The 23,535-nt window shown below is 44.0% G+C and overlaps 1 protein-coding gene across 1 annotated transcript in view; it reads left to right on the forward strand.

The window, feature by feature from the left end:
* The window catches only part of LOC149984278 (CUB and sushi domain-containing protein 3-like), a 569,716-nt gene that overhangs the window by 138,491 nt on the left and 407,690 nt on the right, over positions 1 to 23,535 (forward strand). The window contains exons 6-14 of the mRNA XM_090219648.1: positions 5,177 to 5,289; positions 8,365 to 8,442; positions 12,719 to 12,806; positions 14,742 to 14,866; positions 16,400 to 16,521; positions 18,824 to 18,927; positions 20,006 to 20,118; positions 22,852 to 23,034; positions 23,306 to 23,496. Coding sequence (XP_090075774.1) covers positions 5,177 to 5,289; positions 8,365 to 8,442; positions 12,719 to 12,806; positions 14,742 to 14,866; positions 16,400 to 16,521; positions 18,824 to 18,927; positions 20,006 to 20,118; positions 22,852 to 23,034; positions 23,306 to 23,496 — 1,117 coding nt within the window. The remainder of the gene's footprint in view (positions 1 to 5,176; positions 5,290 to 8,364; positions 8,443 to 12,718; positions 12,807 to 14,741; positions 14,867 to 16,399; positions 16,522 to 18,823; positions 18,928 to 20,005; positions 20,119 to 22,851; positions 23,035 to 23,305; positions 23,497 to 23,535) is intronic.

Genomic DNA, 23,535 nt, shown 5'->3' on the forward strand with positions numbered 1-23,535 from the left:
CACCATGCAATAATCTAAATACAGCGCTCAGACAACAAAACAAGCCATATCAATATTCATGTTGTGGAGTCGACAGAAGTCAGAAATAGCATTATAAATATTCACTTACCGTTGATGATCTTCATCAGAATGCACTCCCAGGAATGCCAGTTCCACAATAAATGTTTGTTTTGTTCGATAAAGTCCAAGATTTATGTCCAAATACCTCCTTTTTGTTTGCGCGTTTAGGTCCAAAATCCAAATTCATGACGCGCAGGCCAGACGAAAAGTCAACAAATTCTATTACAGTTCGTAGAAACATGTCAAACGATGTATAGAATCAATCTTTAGGACGTTTTAAACATAAACCTTCAATAATGTTTCAACCGGAGAATTCCTTTGTCTGTAGAAATGCAATGGAATGCAGCTTACTCTCAAGGGGGCGCGCCTGAGTGAGCTCGTGGCCTCTCTGCCAGAACCCTGAGTCAATCAGCTCTTATTCCCTCATCCTTCACAGCAGGAGCATCAAACAAGGTTCCAAAGACAGTTGCAGTGGAAGCCATAGGAAGTACAATATGACACTGTATATTGGAAACCTACAAACCTCAGATTTCCCACTTCCTGGTTGGATTTTTTTCTCAGGTTTTTGCCTGCCATATGAGTTCTGTTATACTCACAGATATCATTCAAACAGTTTTAGAAACTTCAGAGTGTTTTCTATCCAAATCTACTAATACTATGCATATCATATAACTAGCAATGGGAAATGGCGTTCTGAGAAAACATCACTAACGTTACACACACTTCATAAGTTAATGTTAGCTAGCAAGCCAGCCATCGAACTCCAGCTGGCTAGCTAACAGCAAGCTTTAACTTACAGTGAAAACAACTATCAGACAAAATTAGAAAGGTATAATATCTAAATCTGTAAATTCTGACCTGTCTACATGGAAGAAAGCTTCACGGCAGACTGAAACCCATTGGATAAGACACCCTGTGTTGTTTCCGTTTAGTTCGCCCAGCTTGTTTGGCCCGTTGTGTTCCACTGATTTCAAAACGTGTTATGAAATGAGAGAGAGAGAGAGTCAGCGTGGCACGATCGTCATCCAGAAAGTAGTCCATCACTACTTCTTCACCACTGACGTTTGTCGATAAATTCAGAGCAGCACTGTTATTGAGAGCAGTAGCGACATATTTGCAGTTCTCCATGGCTAACGTTATAACGTAACGTAATAGCTAAACAAAAACACTGCAATAGAAAGGATTATCTACGCATTACGAGCAGCTCATTTTATAGACACAAGATGCAACACCGTAGACCAATCCAAACTCATCTCTCGGCACGTCCAGCCCACTCTTTAGCTCAGCCAATCATGGCTAGTGGGAAGGTTGCTCTCTCTTTTTTCTGTGGCTAAACCAACTAAACTTTTATTCGTATTTACAGATTATATATTTTTTTACGTTCAAAAGGCTCTCCTGTGAAGTCGTGACTTGCGACTTACGCCTAGTGTCCCGTATCGGGTCACATACATAGTGTTGAAGAGGAAACAGAGAAACACTGTCAGTGTTAAAAAAAAGACAAATAGACAAGAGTTTGATTGGATGGAATCTACATACCATACAAGGATAACAGGATGAATGTCATCAAAATGACTCGAACTCAAACGTGTTGTGTCTTGACTATCATTAATGTGATGGTTATTTTACCGTCAATCTCGTTCTGAATGTCGTCCTTGGATATCTGCACAAACCCTAGCATAAATTATGAATCAGCAATATACAAATTGGCTTAATTATTTATTTACTAACTAACTAACTCAATAATCACACAGATTAAATAAACACACTAACAGAATAGCTTACACATTGATTACTACAGTTTTGTGGCCAAAAGTTTTGAGAATGACACAAATATTAATTTTCACAAAGTCTGCTGCCTCAGTTTGTATGATGGCAATTTGCATATATTCCAGAATGCCAGTAAGATTGCACCTGAATCAACCATTTATCGGATCATCAAGAACTTCAAGGAGAGCGGTTCAATTGTTGTGAAGAAGGCGTCAGGCCGCCCAAGAAAGTCCAGCAAGCGCCAGGACCGTCTCCTAAAGTTGATTCAGCTGCGGGTTCGGGGCACCACCAGTACAGAGCTTACTCGGGAATGGCAGCAGACAGGTGTGAGTGTATCTGCACGCACAGTGAGGCGAAGACTTTTGGAGGATGGCCTGGTGTCAAGAAGGGCAGCAAAGAAGACACTTCTCTCCAGGAAAAACATCTGATATTGATATTGACTGATATTCTGCAAAAATAAATCAAATCAAATGTATTTATATAGCCCTTCGTACATCAGCTGATATCTCAAAGTGCTGTACAGAAACGCAGCCTAAAACCCCCCAAACAGCAAGCAATGCAGGTGTAGAAGCACGGTGGCTAGGAAAAACTCCCTAGAAAGGCCAAAACCTAGGAAGAAACCTAGAGAGGAACCAGGCTATGAGGGTGGCCAGTCCTCTTCTGGCTGTGCCGGGTGGAGATTATAACAGAACATGGCCAAGATGTTCAAATGTTCATAAATGAACAGCATGGTCGAATAATAAGGCAGAACAGTTGAAACTGGAGCAGCAGCACGGCCAGGTGGACTGGGGACAGCAAGGAGTCATCATGTCAGGTAGTCCTGGGACATGGTCCTAGGGCTCTGGTCAGTTGAAACTGGAGCAGCAGCACGGCCAGGTGGACTGGGGACAGCAAGGAGTCATCATGTCAGGTAGTCCTGGGACATGGTCCTAGGGCTCAGGTCCTCCGAGAGAGAGAAAGAAAGAGAGAAGGAGAGAATTAGAGAATGCACATTTAGATTCACACAGGACACCGAATAGGACAGGAGAAGTACTCCAGATATAACAAACTGACCCTAGCCCCCCGACACATAAACTACTGCAGCATAAATACTGGAGGCTGAGACAGGAGGGGTCAGGAGACACTCTGGCCCCATCCGAGGACACCCCCGGACAGGGCCAAACAGGAAGGATATAACCCCACCCACTTTGCCAAAGCACAGCCCCCACACCACTAGAGGGATATCTTCAACCACCAACTTACCATCCTGAGACAAGGCTGAGTATAGCCCACAAAGATCTCCACCACGGCACAACCCAAGGGGGGGGGGGGGGGGGGGGGGGGGCGCGCCAACCCAGACAGGATGACCACATCACTGTTCCATAACTGTTCCTACCAGTCATTACTGTGATGCTCATACCAGACATTACTGTGATGTTCCTACCAGTCATTACTGTGATGTTCCTACCAGTCATAACTGTGATGTTCCTACCAGTCATAACTGTGATGTTCCTACCAGTCATAACTGTGATGTTCCTACCAGTCATTACTGTGATGTTCATACCAGACATTACTGTGATGTTCCTACCAGTCATTACTGTGATGTTCATACCAGACATTACTGTGATGTTCCTACCAGTCATAACTGTGATGATCCTACCAGTCATAACTGTTCCTACCAGTCATTACAAACCTACTGGAGCCTTTAAGCTGCTCTGCTCAGGGAGGTCTCTGACAACCTCCTCTCATTTTAATATTCTCTAAAAATATGATCTTGTTTCGATCTTATAGACTACAGCAGCTGTGTGTGATAACCATGTTGTTATAGACTATAACAGCTGTGTCTGATAACCATGTTGTTGTAGACTATAACAGCTGTGTCTGATAACCATGTTGTTATAGACTATAACAGCTGTGTCTGATAACCATGTTGTTATAGACTATAACAGCTGTGTCTGATAACCATGTTGTTATAGACTATAACAGCTGTGTCTGATAACCATGTTGTTATAGACTATAACAGCTGTGTGTGATAACCATGTTGTTATAGACTATAACAGCTGTACACCCTAACCACTAGGCTACCCTGCCGCCTCTACACTCTAACCACTAGGCTACCCTGCGGCCTCTACACTCTAACCACTAGGCTACCCTGCCGCCTCTACACTCTAACCACTAGGCTACCCTGCCGCCTCTACACTCTAACCACTAGGCTACCCTGCCGCCTCTACACTCTAACCACTAGGCTAGCCTGCCGCCTCTACACTCTAACCACTAGGCTACCCTGCCGCCTCTACACTCTAACCACTAGGCTACCCTGCCGCCTCTACACTCTAACCACTAGGCTACCCTGCCGCCTCTACACTCTAACCACTAGGCTACCCTGCGGCCTCTACACTATAACCACTAGGCTACCCTGCCGCCTCTACACTCTAACCACTAGGCTAGCCTGCCGTCTCTACACTCTAACCACTAGGCTACCCTGCCGCCTCTACACTCTAACCACTAGGCTACCCTGCCTCCTCTACACTCTAACCACTAGGCTACCCTGCCTCCTCTACACTCTAACCACTAGGCTAGCCTGCCGTCTCTACACTCTAACCACTAGGCTACCCTGCCGCCTCTACACTCTAACCACTAGGCTAGCCTGCCACCTCTACACTCTAACCACTAGGCTAGCCTGCCGTCTCTACACTCTAACCACTAGGCTACCCTGCCGCCTCTACACTCTAACCACTAGGCTACCCTGCCGCCTCTACACTCTAACCACTAGGCTAGCCTGCCACCTCTACACTCTAACCACTAGGCTAGCCTGCCGTCTCTACACTCTAACCACTAGGCTACCCTGCCGCCTCTACACTCTAACCACTAGGCTACCCTGCGGCCTCTACACTCTAACCACTAGGCTACCCTGCCGCCTCTACACTCTAACCACTAGGCTAGCCTGCCGTCTCTACACTCTAACCACTAGGTTACCCTGCCGCCTCTACACTCTAACCACTAGGCTAGCCTGCCGCCTCTACACTCTAACCACTAGGCTAGCCTGCCGTCTCTACACTCTAACCACTAGGCTACCCTGCCGTCTCTACACTCTAACCACTAGGCTACCCTGCCGTCTCTACACTCTAACCACTAGGATAGCCTGCCGCCTCTACACTCTAACCACTAGGCTAGCCTGCCGTCTCTACACTCTAACCACTAGGCTACCCTGCCGTCTCTACACTCTAACCACTAGGCTAGCCTGCCGCCCCTTGAAGTAACAGCGGTCGTGTACATGTGGAGAAACAGATTGTCTGGAACAGGACAGACATGACAGGTGATTGAACCAGTCAGATGACAGAGGCTGTTGTGTCTGTATCTTTACCTGCAGGTTATCTGGTGTGAATATACCAGCGCCCGTCATCAGCAACAAGAACTGGCTAAGACTCCATTTTGTGACCGACAGGGATCATCCCCATAAAGGATTTACACTTCAGTATCAAGGTAAGACATAATCAATCCATTATTGAATGAAGTCATTGTCAACCATAAAATGTTTTTTTTTTTTTCACCTGAAAGTCTTTGTAGTTGGATAATAACCAGGAAGGGACCAAGGAGGACCAAGGAACTCTTTATACAATTACCTGACTATTATTCTGTTGCCATGTTCAACAGGTCCTCCTTGTTCTTTGATACCTAATAAGCCCTAATAACCCCTAATAACCACCACTATCCCCTAATAACCACCATTATCCCTAATAACCACTCACAACCCCTTATTTTTAACATTTATTTTAAATTTTACCTTTATATAACTAGGCAAGTCAGTTAAGAACAAATTCTTATTTTCACTGACGGCCTAGGAACAGTGGGTTAACTGCTAATAACCACTCATAACCATTAATAACCACTCATAACCCCTAATAACTACTAATAACCTCTAATAACCACTAATAACCCCTAATAACCACTCATAACCCCTTATGACCACTTATAACCCCTGATAACCACTTATAACCCCTGATCACCCCTGATAATCCCATTTAAACACTCATAACCCCTTATAACCACTCATAACCCCTGATAACCACTTATAACCCCTGATAACCCTTGATAACCCCAGATAACCACTCATAACCCCTTATAACCACTCATAACCCATAATAACCCCTCATAACCCCTAATAACTACTCATAACCCCTTATAACCACTCGAGAACCCCTGATAACCACTCATAACCCCTAATAACCCCATATAACCACTTATAACCCCTGATAACCCCAGATAACCCCGGATAACCACTAATAACCCCTTATAACTACTCATAACCCCTTATTACCACTCATAACCCATAATAACCCCTCATAACCCCTAATAGCCACTCATAACCCCTTATAACCACTCGAGAACCCCTGATAACCACTCATAACCCCTAATAACCCCATATAACCACTTATAACCACTCATAACCCCTAATAACCCCTCATAACCCCTTATTGCCACTCATAACCCCTAATAACCCCACATAACCCCTTATTGTTATTATTTTTATTTTTTTTACTTTTATTTAACTAGGCAAGTATTTTTAATGACGGCCTAGGAACAGTGGGTTAACTGCTAATAACCACTCATAACCACTAATAACCACTCATAACCCCTAATAACTACTAATAACCTCTAATAACCACGAATAACCCCTAATAACCACTCATAACCCCTTATGACCACTTATAACCCCTGATAACCACTTATAACCCCTGATCACCCCTGATAATCCCATTTAACCACTCATAACCCCTTATAACCACTCATAACCCCTTATAACCACTCATAACCCCTTATAACCACTCATAACCCATAATAACCCCTAATAACCACTCATAAACCCTTATAACCACTCGAGAACCCCTGATAACCACTCATAACCCCTAATAACCCCATATAACCCCTTATTGCCACTCATAACCCCTTATAACCACTCATAACCCCTAATAAGCCCTCATAACCCCTTGTTGCCACTCATAACCCCTTATAACCACTCATAACCCCTTACCAAAGAGTACTTTCTACCTACTACTTTTCTGATGATCTCATGTATCCGTGCAGCGTTTCATCCTCATCTTGTCTACTGATCAGTGACCAGTTCCATTCACTCTTCTCTGATTGGTTAAAGACTAATGATGTCTTTGTTCTAGTTGTATCCCTCCAGACCAAAGCCCCCCCCCCCCCTGATTGGTCAAATTGTTACAGGTGTATTATACACTGCAGAGCCAGACAGAGTTCTATAATACATTCCCTTCCCATTCTCCTTTACCAGGACTTTGAAGATCGTGTTTATAAAGCAGCCTAACAGCTAGCCAGCCAATCCAGGCCATACGTGAAAAAAACATTTTCTCAATGATGGTGTTTCGCTGTAGTGCATATAGTGCACTACTTTTAACCAGATCCCCTGATTGTATGATTGTATGTCGCAAAGACATTTCCCCGGTGACAGTTTTCAGTTGTATCTGATCATTTATTGCACCAACTTGGCTTCCTACGTTCTAATCAGTCCCTGATTAGAGGGGAACAATGAAAACAAGGCTGCGGCCCTGTCTTGGAAGGTTCTATGGGATTGTTAGAGGGGAACAATGAAAACAAGGCTGCGGCCCTGTCTGGGAGGGTTCTAGGGGATTGTTAGAGGGGAACAATGAAAACAAGACTGCGGCCCTGTCTGGGAGGGTTTCTAGGGGATTGTTAGAGGGGAACAATGAAAACAAGGCTGCGGCCCTGTCTTGGAGGGTTCTAGGGGATTGTTAGAGGGGAACAATGAAAACAAGGCTGCAGCCCTGTCTTGGAGGGGTTGTCGGGGATTGTTTTCTCATTCATCCTATTATATTATATTCTACTCATTCATATTCATAAAAAGATATATCGGTTTGGATTCAATTGGATACCCTTTTCACCCCCTGTAAACACGTCAGTTGCAAAGGCAATCAATCTAATACATTTTTTTTAATGGAATTTATCAATGAAGTTATGGTCATGCCACTGAAATGACACCCTATTCTGTTTGTAGCAGGGGTGATGGCTCACTCTTCTGTTTGTAGCAGGGGTGATGGCTCACTCTTCTGTTTGTAGCAGGGGTAATGGCTCACTCTTCAGTATGTAGCAGGGGTGATGGCTCACTCTTCTGTTTGTAGCAGGGGTAATGGCTCACTCTTCAGTATGTAGCAGGGGTAATGGCTCACTTTTCTGTATGTAGCAGGGGTAATGGCTCACTATTCTGTATGTAGCAGGGATAATGGCTCACTTTTCTGTATGTAGCAGGGATACTGGCTCACTTTTCTGTATGTAGCAGGGATAATGGCTCACTTTTCTGTATGTAACAGGGATAATGGCTCACTTTTCTGTATGTAGCAGGGATAATGGCTCACTTTTCTAAAACAAATATGAATCCGATAGCAATTATTCATGATGTTCGTTCCTCATAAGGGGCTATGTGTTATTACTGAACTCAAACCGCCACTGTGTCTTCCTCTCATCTAACGCTGGAACTTTGTTTTATCTAATGCCATTGTTTTTATTGCTCTCATCCAGTGAAAAGCTCTGGTGAGCTGAAATCCAGAGGAGTCAAGTTACTACCGGGAAAGGACAACAATAACAAATTGTCTTTGAGTGAGTTTCCTATTTATCTTTATGCTAATCATTTCCTGTGTGTGTTTGTGTTTGGGCTATTTGCTTGTTTGAGACGGGGTGGTTCTTTGTTTTAAGCTGGGGAGTTTAGCTACACTCATAGCGAAAAAGGGTTCCAAAAGGGTTCTTTGGCTGTCCCCATAGGAGAACCCTTTTGGTTCCAGATAGAACCCTTTTTGGTTCCAGGTAGAACCCTTTTTGGTTCCAGGTGGAACCCTTTTTGGTTCCAGGTAGAACCCTTTTTGGTTCCAGGTAGAACCCCTTTTTGGTTCCAGGTAGAACCCTTTTGGTTCCAGGTAGAACCCTTTTTGGTTCCAGGTAGAATTATTTTGGATTCCATGTAGAACCCTCTGTGTTAAGGGTTCTAGATGGAACTCAAAAGGAATCGCTGAAGTTCAGTCCTTTGTCTTTTTTAACAAAGGCAATGCCCCCCAGTGCTCTGTGGGAAATGGGCTCTGTCAAGCTACGCTGTATACCCATGTGGAAAAGAGTCATCAAAAACAAATAAGAATCTTGTATTATAATAAGCCATCTAATAAGGATCCGGTAAAATTGTGTGTTTTACAGTACCTTATACTGTATGTTAGTGGTATATTTGTATATACAGTAGATTGTGTGTTTTACAGTACCTTATACTGTATGTTAGTGGTATATTTGTATATACAGTAGATTGTGTGTTTTACAGTACCTTATACTGTATGTTAGTGGTATATTTGTATATACAGTAGATTGTGTGTTTTACAGTACCTTATACTGTATGTTAGTGGTATATTTGTAGATACAGTAGATTGTGTGTTTTACAGTACCTTATACTGTATGTTAGTGGTATATTTGTAGATACAGTAGATTGTGTGTTTTACAGTACCTTATACTGTATGTTAGTGGTATATTTGTATATACAGTAGATTGTGTGTTTTACAGTACCTTATACTGTATGTTAGTGGTATATTTGTATATACAGTAGATTGTGTGTTTTACAGTACCTTATACTGTATGTTAGTGGTATATTTGTATATACAGTAGATTGTGTGTTTTACAGTACCTTATACTGTATGTTAGTGGTATATTTGTATATACAGTAGATTTTGTGTTTTACAGTACCTTATACTGTATGTTAGTGGTATATTTGTATATACAGTAGATTGTGTGTTTTACAGTACCTTATACTGTATGTTAGTGGTATATTTGTATATACAGTAGATTGTGTGTTTTACAGTACCTTATACTGTATGTTAGTGGTATATTTGTATATACAGTAGATTGTGTGTTTTACAGTACCTTATACTGTATGTTAGTGGTATATTTGTATATACAGTAGATTGTGTGTTTTACCTTATACTGTATGTTAGTGGTGTATTTGTATATTTGTATATTTGTTGACTTATATACCTTAAATTACATATACAATTCTACAATACATGATCGTGGTGTACATGATCCCCCCCCCCTTTCCTTCTCCTCCTCTCCTCTCCTCCTGATAACCAGTAACATTGTGTTTCTACCTGATTGGTATGTTTCTATAGTGAATCAATAAGCCTGATAACCAGTAACATTGTGTTTCTATAGTGAATCAATAAGCCTGATAACCAGTAACATTGTGTTTCTATAGTGAATCAATAAGCCTGATAACCAGTAACATTGTGTTTCTACCTGATTGGTGTGTTTCTATAGTGAATCAATAAGCCTGATTAACAGTAACATTGTGTTTCTATAGTGAATCAATAAGCCTGATAAACAGTAACATTGTGTTTCTATAGTGAATCAACAAGCCTGATAAACAGTAACATTGTGTTTCTACCTGATTGGTGTGTATCTATAGTGAATCAACAAGCCTGATAACCAGTAACATTGTGTTTCTATAGTGAATCAAGAAGCCTGATAAACAGTAACATTGTGTTTCTATAGTGAATCAACAAGCCTGATAACCAGTAACATTGTGTTTCTATAGTGAATCAAGAAGCCTGATAAACAGTAACATTGTGTTTCTATAGTGAATCAAGAAGCCTGATAAACAGTAACATTGTGTATCTATAGTGAATCAATAAGCCTGATAACCAGTAACATTGTGTTTCTATAGTGAATCAATAAGCCTGATAAACAGTAACATTGTGTTTCTATAGTGAATCAAGAAGCCTGATAAACAGTAACATTGTGTTTCTACCTGATTGGTGTGTATCTATAGTGAATCAATAAGCCTGATAACCAGTAACATTGTGTTTCTATAGTGAATCAACAAGCCTGATAAACAGTAACATTGTGTATCTTTAGTGAATCAATAAGCCTGTTAACCAGTAACATTGTGTTTCTATAGTGAATCAAGAAGCCTGATAACCAGTAACATTGTGTTTCTACCTGATTGGTGTGTATCTATAGTGAATCAATTAGCCTGATAAACAGTGACATTGTGTTTCTACCTGATTGGTGTGTATCTATAGTGTATCAATAAGCCTGATAACCAGTAACATTGTGTTTCTATAGTGAATCAAGAAGCCTGATAACCAGTAACATTGTGTTTCTACCTGATTGGTGTGTTTCAATAGTGAATCAATAAGCCTGATAACCAGTAACATTGTGTTTCTATAGTGAATCAAGAAGCCTGATAACCAGTAACATTGTGTTTCTACCTGATTGGTGTGTTTCTATAGTGAATCAATTAGCCTGATAAACAGTAACATTGTGTTTCTATAGTGAATCAATAAGCCTGATAACCAGTAACATTGTGTTTCTATAGTGAATCAATTAGCCTGTTAACCAGTAACATTGTGTTTCTATAGTGAATCAAGAAGCCTGATAACCAGTAACATTGTTTATCTATAGTGAATCAAGAAGCCTGATAAACAGTAACATTGTGTATCTATAGTGAATCAATAAGCCTGATAACCAGTAACATTGTGTTTCTATAGTGAATCAATAAGCCTGATAAACAGTAACATTGTGTTTCTATAGTGAATCAAGAAGCCTGATAAACAGTAACATTGTGTTTCTACCTGATTGGTGTGTATCTATAGTGAATCAATAAGCCTGATAACCAGTAACATTGTGTTTCTATAGTGAATCAACAAGCCTGATAAACAGTAACATTGTGTATCTTTAGTGAATCAATAAGCCTGTTAACCAGTAACATTGTGTTTCTATAGTGAATCAAGAAGCCTGATAACCAGTAACATTGTGTTTCTACCTGATTGGTGTGTATCTATAGTGAATCAATTAGCCTGATAAACAGTGACATTGTGTTTCTACCTGATTGGTGTGTATCTATAGTGTATCAATAAGCCTGATAACCAGTAACATTGTGTTTCTATAGTGAATCAAGAAGCCTGATAACCAGTAACATTGTGTTTCTACCTGATTGGTGTGTTTCAATAGTGAATCAATAAGCCTGATAACCAGTAACATTGTGTTTCTATAGTGAATCAAGAAGCCTGATAACCAGTAACATTGTGTTTCTACCTGATTGGTGTGTTTCTATAGTGAATCAATTAGCCTGATAAACAGTAACATTGTGTTTCTATAGTGAATCAATAAGCCTGATAACCAGTAACATTGTGTTTCTATAGTGAATCAATTAGCCTGTTAACCAGTAACATTGTGTTTCTATAGTGAATCAAGAAGCCTGATAACCAGTAACATTGTTTATCTATAGTGAATCAACAAGCCTGATAACCAGTAACATTGTGTTTCTATAGTGAATCAACAAGCCTGATCAACAGTAACATTGTGTTTCTATAGTGAATCAACAAGCCTGATAAACAGTAACATTGTGTTTCTATAGTGAATCAATAAGCCTGATAAACAGTAACATTGTGTTTCTATAGTGAATCAATTAGCCTGATAAACAGTAACATTGTGTTTCTATAGTGAATCAATAAGCCTGATAACCAGTAACATTGTGTTTCTACCTGATTGGTGTGTATCTATAGTGAATCAATAAGCCTGATAACCAGTAACATTGTGTTTCTACCTGATTGGTGTGTTTCTATAGTGAATCAATAAGCCTGATAACCAGTAACATTGTGTTTCTATAGTGAATCAATTAGCCTGATAAACAGTAACATTGTGTATCTATAGTGAATCAATTAGCCTGATAAACAGTAACATTGTGTTTCTATAGTGAATCAACAAGCCTGATAAACAGTAACATTGTGTATCTATAGTGAATCAATTAGCCTGATAAACAGTAACATTGTGTTTCTACAGTGAATCAATTAGCCTGATAACCAGTAACATTGTGTTTCTACCTGTTATTTTGTTCCTACAGTGAACGAAGGAGGAATTAAACAGCTGTCCAATTATTGCCCGGATCCGGGGGAACCTGAGAACGGCAAACGCCGAGGCTCTGACTTCAGGTGAGCTCGTCTGTAACTGAACATGCCTGTCTACCTACCTCACCTGGGCCTGTGTTCTAAATGGGCCTCCCTCACATTGCCTTGTGTTCTAAATGGGCCCTGGTCAGACCTACCTCACCTAGGCCTGTGTCCTAAATTGGTCCTGGTCAGACCTACCTCACCTAGGCCTGTGTCCTAAATATGCCCTGGTCAGACCTACCTCACCTAGGCCTATGTCCTAAATGGGCCCTGGTCAGACCTACCTCACATTGCCTGTGTTCTAAATTGGCCCTGGTCAGGCCTGTGTCCTAAATTGGCCCTGGTCAGACCTACCTCACCTAGGCCTGTGTCCTAAATTGGCCCTGGTCAGACCTACCTCACCTAGGCCTGTGTTCTAAATGGGCCCTGGTCAGACCTACCTCACCTAGGCCTGTGTTCTAAATGGGCCCTGGTCAGTCCTACCTCACATGGACCTGTGTTCTAAATGGGCCCTGGTCAGTCCTACCTCACATGGGCCTGTGTTCTAAATGGGCCCTGGTCAGTCATACCTCACATGGGCCTGTGTTCTAAATGGGCCCTGGTCAGACCTACCTCACATGGGCCTGTGTTCTAAATGGGCCCCGGTCAGACCTACCTCACATGGGCCTGTGTTCTAAATGGGCCCCGGTCAGACCTACCTCACATGGGCCTGTGTCCTAAATGGGCCCCGGTCAGACCTACCTCACATGGGCCTGTGTTCTAAATGGGCCCTGGTCAGTCATACCTCACATGGGCCTGTGTTCTAAATGGGCCCCGGTCAGACCTACCTCACATGGGCCTGTGTTCTAAATGGGCCCCGGTCAGTCCTACCTCACATGGGCCTGTGTCCTAAATGGGCCCTGGTCAGTCCTACCTCACATGGGCCTGTGTCCTAAATGGGCCCTGGTCAGACCTACCTCACATGGGCCTGTGTTCTAAATGGGCCCTGGTCAGAAGTAGTTCACTGTATGGAGAATATGATGCCCTCTGATGATCAGCCATGGAGTCAGTTGGAATATAATACATCCTCTAGACTACAGACCCTGGTAAATAAGAGACAAAACTAGATATTTTAAATTGCAGGTATGGCTTCAGTCCGTCTGTCCATAATATGTCCTCAGTCCATCTGTCCTCAGTCCATCTGTCCATAATATGTCCTCAGCACATCTGTCCATAATATGGCCTCAGTCCATCTGTCCATAATATGTCCTCAGTCCATCTGTCCATAATATGTCCTCAGTCCATCTGTCCATAATATGTCCTCAGTCCATCTGTCCATAATATGTCCTCAGTCCATCTGTCCATAATATGTCCTCAGCACACCTGTCCATAATATGGCCTCAGTCCATCTGTCCATAATATGTCCTCAGTCCATCTGTCCATAATATGTCCTCAGTCCATCTGTCTACAATATGTCCTCAGTCCATCTGTCCATAATATGTCCTCAGTCCATCTGTCCATAATATGTCCTCAGTCCATCTGTCCATAATATGTCCTCAGTCCATCTGTCCATAATATGTCCTTAGTCCATCTGTCCATAATATGTCCTTAGTCCATATTCCAAATTATCCTAAAGCTTCTTATTATATTAGACTGTGTGGGTGGAGTTGACTGTGTGGGTGGGGCTAGACTGCGTGGGTGGAGCTAGACTGTGTGGGTGGGGCTAGACTGCGTGGGTGGAGCTAGACTGCGTGGGTGGAGCTAGACTGTGTGGGTGTAGCTAGACTGTGTGGGTGGAGCTAGACTGTGTGGGTGGAGCTAGACTGTGTGGGTGGAGCTAGACTGTGTGGGTGGAGCTAGACTGTGTGGGTGGAGCTAGACTGTGTGGGTGGAGCTAGACTGTGTGGGTGGAGCTAGACTGTGTGGGTGGAACTCCTCTCAACCTTTTTCTTCTAAAGACTTCCCTTTATTACATGAATGTGTTGTTATGTGTTCAAGCATTGGAGCGACGGCTCAGTTTACCTGTGATGAGGACCATGTGCTGCAGGGCTCCAAAACCATCACCTGTCAGAGGGTGGCTGAGGTGTTCGCTGCCTGGAGCGACCACAGACCTGTCTGTAAAGGTGAGGCCCTCTTCCTGGTACATCTAATATAGATACGACGCTGCCTGGAGCGACCACAGACCTGTCTGTAAAGGTGAGGCCCTCTTCCGGGTACATCTAATATAGATACGATGCTGCCTGGAGCGACCACAGACCTGTCTGTAAAGGTGAGGCCCTCCTCCTGGTACATCTAATATAGATACGACGCTGCCTGGAGCGACCACAGACCTGTCTGTAAAGGTGAGGCCCTCTTCCTGGTACATCTAATATAGATACGACGCTGCCTGGAGCGACCACAGACCTGTCTGTAAAGGTGAGGCCCTCTTCCGGGTACATCTAATATAGACAACTGCTTTGATTAAACCAGGGCCTGTGGATATATGCAGATTCTAATGGTCAAACCTTTACCTCTGTTTAACATTGTACGATAGCAGAGAATATTACACCAGCAAGGTATTATTCCCTCTCTGCATTTAAACATCTCACTCTCCTGTCTCTTGTTTCAGTTAAAGAGCTCCAGGACATTGACTAAACATGACATATTCTAGTATCCCATTTAAACGTCTCACTCTCCTGTCTCTTGTTTCAGTTAAAGAGCTGCAGGATATTGACTGAACATGACATAATCTAGTATCCCGTTTAAACATCTCACTCTCCTGTCTCTTGTTTCAGTTAAAGAGCTGCAGGACATTGACTAAACATGACATATTCTAGTATCCCATTTAACCATCTCACTCTCCAATGCTCTCCTAGTCTCTCTCTTTTTTTATTTTTACATTTTTTATTTAACCTTTATTTAACTCGACAATTTAGTTGAGAACAAATTCCATTCTGATGGCCTACCAAAAGGCAAACGGCCTCCTGCGGGGACGGGGTATAAAAAATAAAAAATAAAGTAAATAAAATATAGGGCAAAAACACACACAACACAGAGAGACAACACAACACTACATAAAGAGAGACAACACTACATAAAGAGAGACACCACTACACTACATAAAGAGAGACAACACAACACTACATAAAGAGAGACCTGAGACAACACAACACTACATAAAGAGAGACAACACAGCATGGCTGCAACATGACAACACAGCATGGTAGCAACACATGACAACACAGCATGGCTGCAACATGACAACACAGCATGGTAGCAACACATGACAACACAGCATGGCAGCAACACATGACAACACAGCATGGTAGCAAAACACATGACAACACAGCATGGTAGGAAAACACATGACAACACAGCATGGTAGCAACACATGACAACACAGCATGGCAGCAACACACATGACAACACAGCAACACAACATGGTAGCAGCACAAAACATGGTACAAACATTATTGGTCACAGAAAACAGCACAAAGGTCAAGAAGGTAGAGACAACCATACATCACACAAAGCAGCCACAACTGTCAGTAAGAGTGTCCATGATTGAGTCTTTGAGTGATTGAGTCTTGTTTCAGTTAAAGAGCCGCGAAACATTGACTAAACAAGACATATTCTAGTCTCTCATTTAAACATCTCACTCCTGTCTCTTGTTTCAGTGAAAACGTGCGGATCGACACTCCAGGGTCCATCGGGGACGTTCACCTCTCCCAATTTCCCCATCCAGTACGAGAGTAATTCCCACTGTGTGTGGATTATCACTGCTAGTAACCCCAATAAGGTATGGTTTATATACTTAGGCCTTTACCTGTCAGCTCACTCCTAGCCTCTCCTAGTCTCTCCTAGGCTCTCCTAGTCTCTCCTATGCTCTCCTAGTCTCTCCTAGTCTCTCCTAGTCTCTCCCAGTCTCTCCTATGCTCTCCCAGTCTCTCCAAGTCTCTCCTAGTCTCTCCTAGTCTCTCCTGGCCTCTCCCGGTCTTTCCCAGTCTCTCCTAGTCTCTCCTATGCTGTCCTAGACTCTCCTAGTCTCGCCCAGCCTCTCCCAGTCTCTCCTAGTTTCCCCTAGTCTCTCCCAGTGTCTCCTAGTCTCTCCCAGTCTATCCAGTCTCTCCTAGTCTCTCCTAGTCTCTCCTATGCTCTCCCAGTCTCTCCTAGTTTCTCCCAGTCTCTCCTAGTCTCTCCTATGATCTCATAGTCTCTCCTAGTTTATCCCAGTCTCTCCTAGTCTCTCCTAGTCTCTCCTATGATCTCCTAGTCTTTCCTAGTTTCTCCCGTGTCTCTCATTGACATTGAAGTCATTATCTACGCTTCACATTACCATGTGTTAGCTAACGTTACCTAACGTCATTAGGATAATTATGCACTGTTCCTGCATTGCTAATTCAACACACTGCAGGCATAGGCCGCATCACAAAAGGCACCATGTTCCCTATTTAGTGCACTACGTTTGACCAGTGGCCATTTGGTAAAGTGCACTATATAAAGAATAGAGTACACTGTGGGACGCTGCGCTGTCCTGTCCCCAAAGCACAGACACTACAAGGTCCTAGAGAACAACAGAAGCATGTTGCCGTCATGTTTCGCTGTTGGCATTCGACAGGAATGTGACACGCGTGGCATTTTTAAAGCTTTAATCTGAGCTCCGTGTGGACGAGGTAGAAATACACAACCTTTTTCTTCATTCACATTAAGCTTCCCTGCATGTGTCTCGTTATATGTTAAAAGCTTCCCTGCATGTGTCATGTTATATGTTAAAAGCTTCCCTGCATGTGTCATGTTATATGTTAAAAGCTTCCCTGCATGTGTCACGTTATATGTTAAAAGCTTCCCTGCATGTGTCATGTTATATGTTAAAAGCTTCCCTGCATGTGTCATGTTATATGTTAAAAGCTTCCCTGCATGTGTCATGTTATATGTTAAAAGCTTCCCTGCATGTGTCATGTTATATGTTAAAAGCTTCCCTGCATGTGTCATGTTATATGTCAAAAGCTTCCTTGCATGTGTCATGTTATATGTTAAAAGCTTCCCTGCATGTATCATGTTATATTTGGTTGTGTGTATGGTTAAATAAAGGGAGGAGAGTAGCTCGGTCACGGTCAGCTACGATGCATCCCAAATAGCAACCTATTCCCTACATAGTGCATTACATTTCATCAGGGCCCATATGGCTCTGGTCAGAAGTTGTGCACTATATTGAAAATAGGATGCTATTTGGGATGCATCGTAGGTGACTGTGACCAGAAGATTCATAAAAAGGGAAGACAGAGAGGCAATTCATTATTTCAGTCAATAAGTTCATCTCAAATTGCATCTTTGCATGATTGCTTCTCAGTATTTGATTTGTGTTCTGAGGGGGATTGTCAAATCCATGCCATTAGCAATCTATAAAGTCCTCCCTGAAGACCATTTGCAGTGATTCTGGTACGAACAATTCAGGGCCTTGCTTTTGGTGAGAGACAACACACACTCTACTTGACGAAATGCATCCGTTTGACAGGACTTGTTAGGATTCATTTGGTTTCTTTGTTGTGCCGTCGAATTGTCTTTCACTCATTGTGAACCGAAAAGCTGTGTGGGCGGATATTTAGTAAACATCAGAAAATGACTTGAATGAATATGATTCCGAACACTCTCCCAAAGGTGTGTTTGATGCGAATCAGCAGCTGCCAGTACGTCTGTTTATGAACGTGATGTGAGGTAAATGTCGAACGATTCTCCGGTCACATACTGTGACTTGATGATGTAATAGCAGGGCATACAGTGCAGTAGCTGGGTGGGATTGTGCTTCTGTTATCTAAAGCTCTCCCTCTAAAGCTTTCTGTCAGCGGTGGATTAGCTGTCGTTTTACCAGATACCACGTCCTATTGTACAGCCAATCAAAGGAACACATTGTTTATTTCTGCTGTCAAAAAAAATTAAATAAAGCGATGCGTTCATGATTTTGTTGTCCAATGAATAATGATGTGTATATAATATAATAATATAAATATATATATATCATATCATATTATAATATAAATATAATATAAATGAGTGGAAAATACGTTGGCAGTATATGTTGTAAATGGGTTTACTTCCAACAGGTTATCCAGGTCAACTTTGAGGAGTTTGACATGGAGATCGGCTATGACTCATTAACCATCGGCGACGGAGGGCAAGTTGGAGACTCAAGAACTATAATACAAGTGTAGGTATTATACTTGAATTATCCTCGGATCCCACAACCACATCTAGCTGTGAGATTACACTTAAATAAACATGTCTGTTGTTCGATGGTTCAATTAAGTCCACTCTTATTCCACGTTGTTTTTAAAATGTTAATATTAACTCTATAACTAATTTACATATGTGTTGTTTGATGGTTCAATTAAGTCCACTTACATTCCACGTTGTTTTTAAAATGTTAATATTAACTCTATAACTAATTTACATATGTGTTGTTTGAGGGTTCAATTAAGTCCACTTACATTCCACGTTGTTTTTAAAATGTTAATATTAACTCTATAACTAATTTACATATGTGTTGTTTGATGGTTCAATTAAGTCCACTTACATTCCACGTTGTTTTTAAAATGTTAATATTAACTCTATAACTAATTAACATGTGTGTTGTTTGATGGTTCAATTAAGTCCACTTACATTCCACATTGTTTTAAAATGTTAATATTAACTCTATAACTAATTTACATATGTGTTGTTCGAGGGTTCAATTAAGTCCACTTACATTCCACGTTGTTTTTAAAATGTTAATATTAACTCTATAACTAATTTACATATGTGTTGTTCGATGACTCAATTAAGTCCACTTACATTCCACGTTGTTTTTAAAATGTTAATATTAACTCTATAACTAATTAACATATGTGTTGTTCGATGGTTCAATTAAGTCCACTTACATTCCACGTTGTTTTTAAAATGTTAATATTAACTCTATAACTAATTAACATATGTGTTGTTCGATGGTTCAATTAAGTCCACTTACATTCCACGTTGTTATATTTTTTTTTATTTAACTCTAACTAATAAACATGTTTGTTGTTTACAATAATGACTTATCATCAAGTTTCTCTTACATGCCTGGTTGTATAAAAAAGTTAAATAGCTTTTAAGATAACCCTGTCTCTTATTTCTGTTTTTGTATTTAACCTTTATTTGGACAGATAAGTCAATTAAGAACAGATTCTTATTTACGAGTACAACCGATCTGATTGGCTGAAGGGCAGTATTGTGACGGGTCATTGGTTGTATTGCGCTCTTATCTGCAGCCTGACAGGTAGCTTCGTGCCTGACCTTATTGTCAGCATGTCCCATCAAATGTGGCTACACCTTCAGTCTGATGAGAGCGTGGGATCAATCGGCTTCAAGATCAACTATAAAGGTACAAACACTATCAAACTCTTTAACCCTAGACACAGTATACAGTCCTCCTCTGTGCTGATAACGATAACATGTTGAGATACAAACACTATCAAACTCTTTAACCCTAGACACAGTATACAGTCCTCCTCTGTGCTGATAACGATAACATGTTGAGATAAAGACACTATCAACCAACCTTAGCCCATGCCTGTCCCAGACCTAGCACCCAGCCCCTATCCCCAGCCCCCAGCCCCTATCCCCAGTCCCTATCCCCAGCCCCTATCCCCAGCCCCTATCCCCAGCCCTTATCCCCAGCCCCTTTACCCAGCCCCTATCTCCAGTCCCTATCCTCAGCCCCTATCCCCAGCCCCTATCCCCAGCACCAATCCCCAGCCCTTATCCCCAGCCCTTATCCCCAGCCCCTATCCCCAGCCCCTATCCCCAGCCCTTATCCCCAGCCCTTATCCCCAGCCCCTATCCCCAGCCCCTATCCCCAGCCCCTATCCCCAGCCCCTATCCCCAGCCCTTATCCCCAGCCACTAGCCCCAGCCCCTATCCCCAGCCCCTATCCCCAGCCCCGTCCCCAGCCCCTATCTCCAGCACTGTCCCCAGCCCCTAGCCCCCAGCCCCTATCCCCAGCCGTTATCCCCAGCCCCTATCCCCAGCGCCTATCCCCAGCACCGTCCCCAGCCCCTATCTCCAGGACTGTCCCCAGCCCCTGGCCCCCAGCCCCTATCCCCAGCCCTTATCCCGAGCCCTTATCCCCAGCGCCTATCCCCAGCCCCTATCCCCAGTGCCTATCCCCAGTGCCTATCCCCAGCGCCTATCCCCAGGCCCTATCCCCAGCGCCTATCCCCAGCACCGACCCCAGCACCGTCCCCAGCCCCTATCCCAGCCCCTATCCCCAACACCTATCCCCAACCCCTATCCCCAGCCCCTATCCCCAACCCCTATACCCAGCACCGTCCCCATTCCCTATCCCCAGTACCTATCCCCAGCACCGTTCCCAGCACCGACCCCAGCACCTATCCCCAACCCCTATCCCCAGCACCTATCCCCAGCCCCTATCCCCAGCGCCTATCCCCAGCACCTATCCATCCTAAACCTGACCCAGGACCAGCCTACCTCCATCCCAGACCTGGCCCAGGACCAGACTACCTCCATCCCAGACCTGGCCCAGGACTAGACTACCTCCATCCCAGACCTGGCCCAGGACCAGACCCATTCCATCCTAGACCTGGCCCAGCACCAGATTACCTCCATCCTAGACCTGGCCCAGGACCAGACCTTCTCCATCCAAGACCTGGCCCAGGACCAGACCTTCTCCATCCCGGACCTGGCCCAGCACCAGACTACCTCCATCCCAGACCTGTCCCAGCACCAGAACACCTCCATCCCAGACCTGTCCCAGCACCAGACCACCTCCATCCCAGACCTGGCCCAGGACCAGACTACCTCCATCCCAGACCTGGCCCAGGACCAGACCTTCTCCATCCCAGGACCAGACCTTCTCCATCCCAGACCTGGCCCAGCACCAGCCTACCTCCATCCCAGACCTGGCCCAGCACCAGCCTACCTCCATCCCAGACCTGTCCCAGCACCAGACCACCTCCATCCCAGATCTGGCCCAGGACCAGACTACCTCCATCCCAGACCTGGCCCAGGACCAGACCACCTCCATCCCAGACCTGGCCCAGGACCAGACTACCTCCATCCCAGACCTGGCCCAGGACCAGACCACCTCCATCCCAGACCTGGCCCAGGACCAGACTACCTCCATCCCAGACCTGGCCCAGGACCAGACCACCTCCATCCCAGACCTGGCCCAGGACCAGACTACCTCCATCCCAGACCTGGCCCAGGACCAGACTACCTCCATCCGAGACCTGGCCCAGGACCAGACCTTCTCCATCCCAGACCTGGCCCAGGACCAGACTACCTCCAGACCTGGCCCAGGACCAGACCTTCTCCATCCCAGACCTGACCCAGGACCAGACCTTCTCCATCCCAGACCTGGCCCATGACCAGACTACCTCCATCCCAGACCTGGCCCAGGACCAGACTACCTCCATCCCAGACCTGGCCCAGGACCAGCCTTCCTCCATCCCAGGACCAGACCTTCTCCATCCCAGACCTGGCCCAGGACCAGACCTTCTCAATCCCAGACATGGCCCAGGACCAGCCTACCTCCATCCCAGGACCAGACCTTCTCCATCCCAGACCTGGCCCAGGACCAGACCTTCTCCATCCCATACCTGGCCCAGGACCAGCCTACCTCCATCCCATGACCAGACAATCTCCATCCCAGACCTGGCCCAGGACCAGACCTTCTCCATCCAGACCTGGCCCAGGACTAGCCTACCTCCATCCCAGGACCTTCTCCATCCCAGACCTGGCCCAGGACCAGACCTTCTCCATCCCATACCTGTCCCAGGACCAGACCTTCTCCATCCCATACCTGTCCCAGGACCAGACCTTCTCCATCCCAGACCTGACCCAGGACCAGACCACCTCCATCCCAGACCTGGCCCAGGACTAGCCTACCTCCATCCCAGGACCAGACCTTCTCCATCCCAGACCTGGCCCAGGACCAGACCTTCTCCATCCCAGACCTGGCCCAGGACCAGCCTACCTCCATCCCAGGACCATCCCAGACCTGGCCCAGCACCAGAGACCCTATGAGACAGATACTATCAGTATCAAACAGATAAAGGACTAACATTTGACTCATCCCTGTCTCTTTCTCTGACAGAGATTGATAAGGAGAGTTGTGGGGACCCAGGCACACCTCTGTATGGCTTCCAGGAGGGCAGCGGGTTTCTGAACGGGAACGTGCTGCGGTTCGAGTGCCAGTTTGGCTTCGAGCTGATTGGAGAGAGGATGATCACCTGTCAGAACAACAACCAATGGTCTGCTAACATCCCCATTTGCATATGTGAGTATCTGGACTTGCAGAGTATGGAGAGTATGTTCATTGTTTGAAATTCCATGTTAAAAAGCACAGTAATTCTGTGGAATATGTTTTTTATTACAATAAGTAAGGAAATACATTAATACACTTTTCAGGTTTATGTCCCATACGTAACAGAGTAGACCTGTTAGGAAAACCCTCCCATGCTGCCTCGGTGGAATACCTTAATGAACATATGAATATGCGAACATAAACATTTCTACACCTAACCCACTCCTTTTTCCTACTCCCACAGTCCCATGTTTCTCCAACTTCACGGCGGCCGTGGGCACTGTGCTGTCCCCTGACTACCCAGAGGGCTATGGGAACAACCTGAACTGTGTGTGGATCATCATCTCTGAACCAGGCAGCCGGATCCACCTGGCCTTCAATGACTTTGACCTGGAGCCTCCATACGACTTCCTCACCGTGAAGGACGGAGACCAGGTAATGGATTGATTGAGACCAGATAATGGATTGATTGAG

This window comes from Oncorhynchus mykiss, chromosome 3, assembly GCF_057628025.1.
Source record: "Oncorhynchus mykiss isolate SJ-2025 chromosome 3, ASM5762802v1, whole genome shotgun sequence".
NCBI classification, from domain to species: Eukaryota; Metazoa; Chordata; class Actinopteri; order Salmoniformes; family Salmonidae; genus Oncorhynchus; species Oncorhynchus mykiss.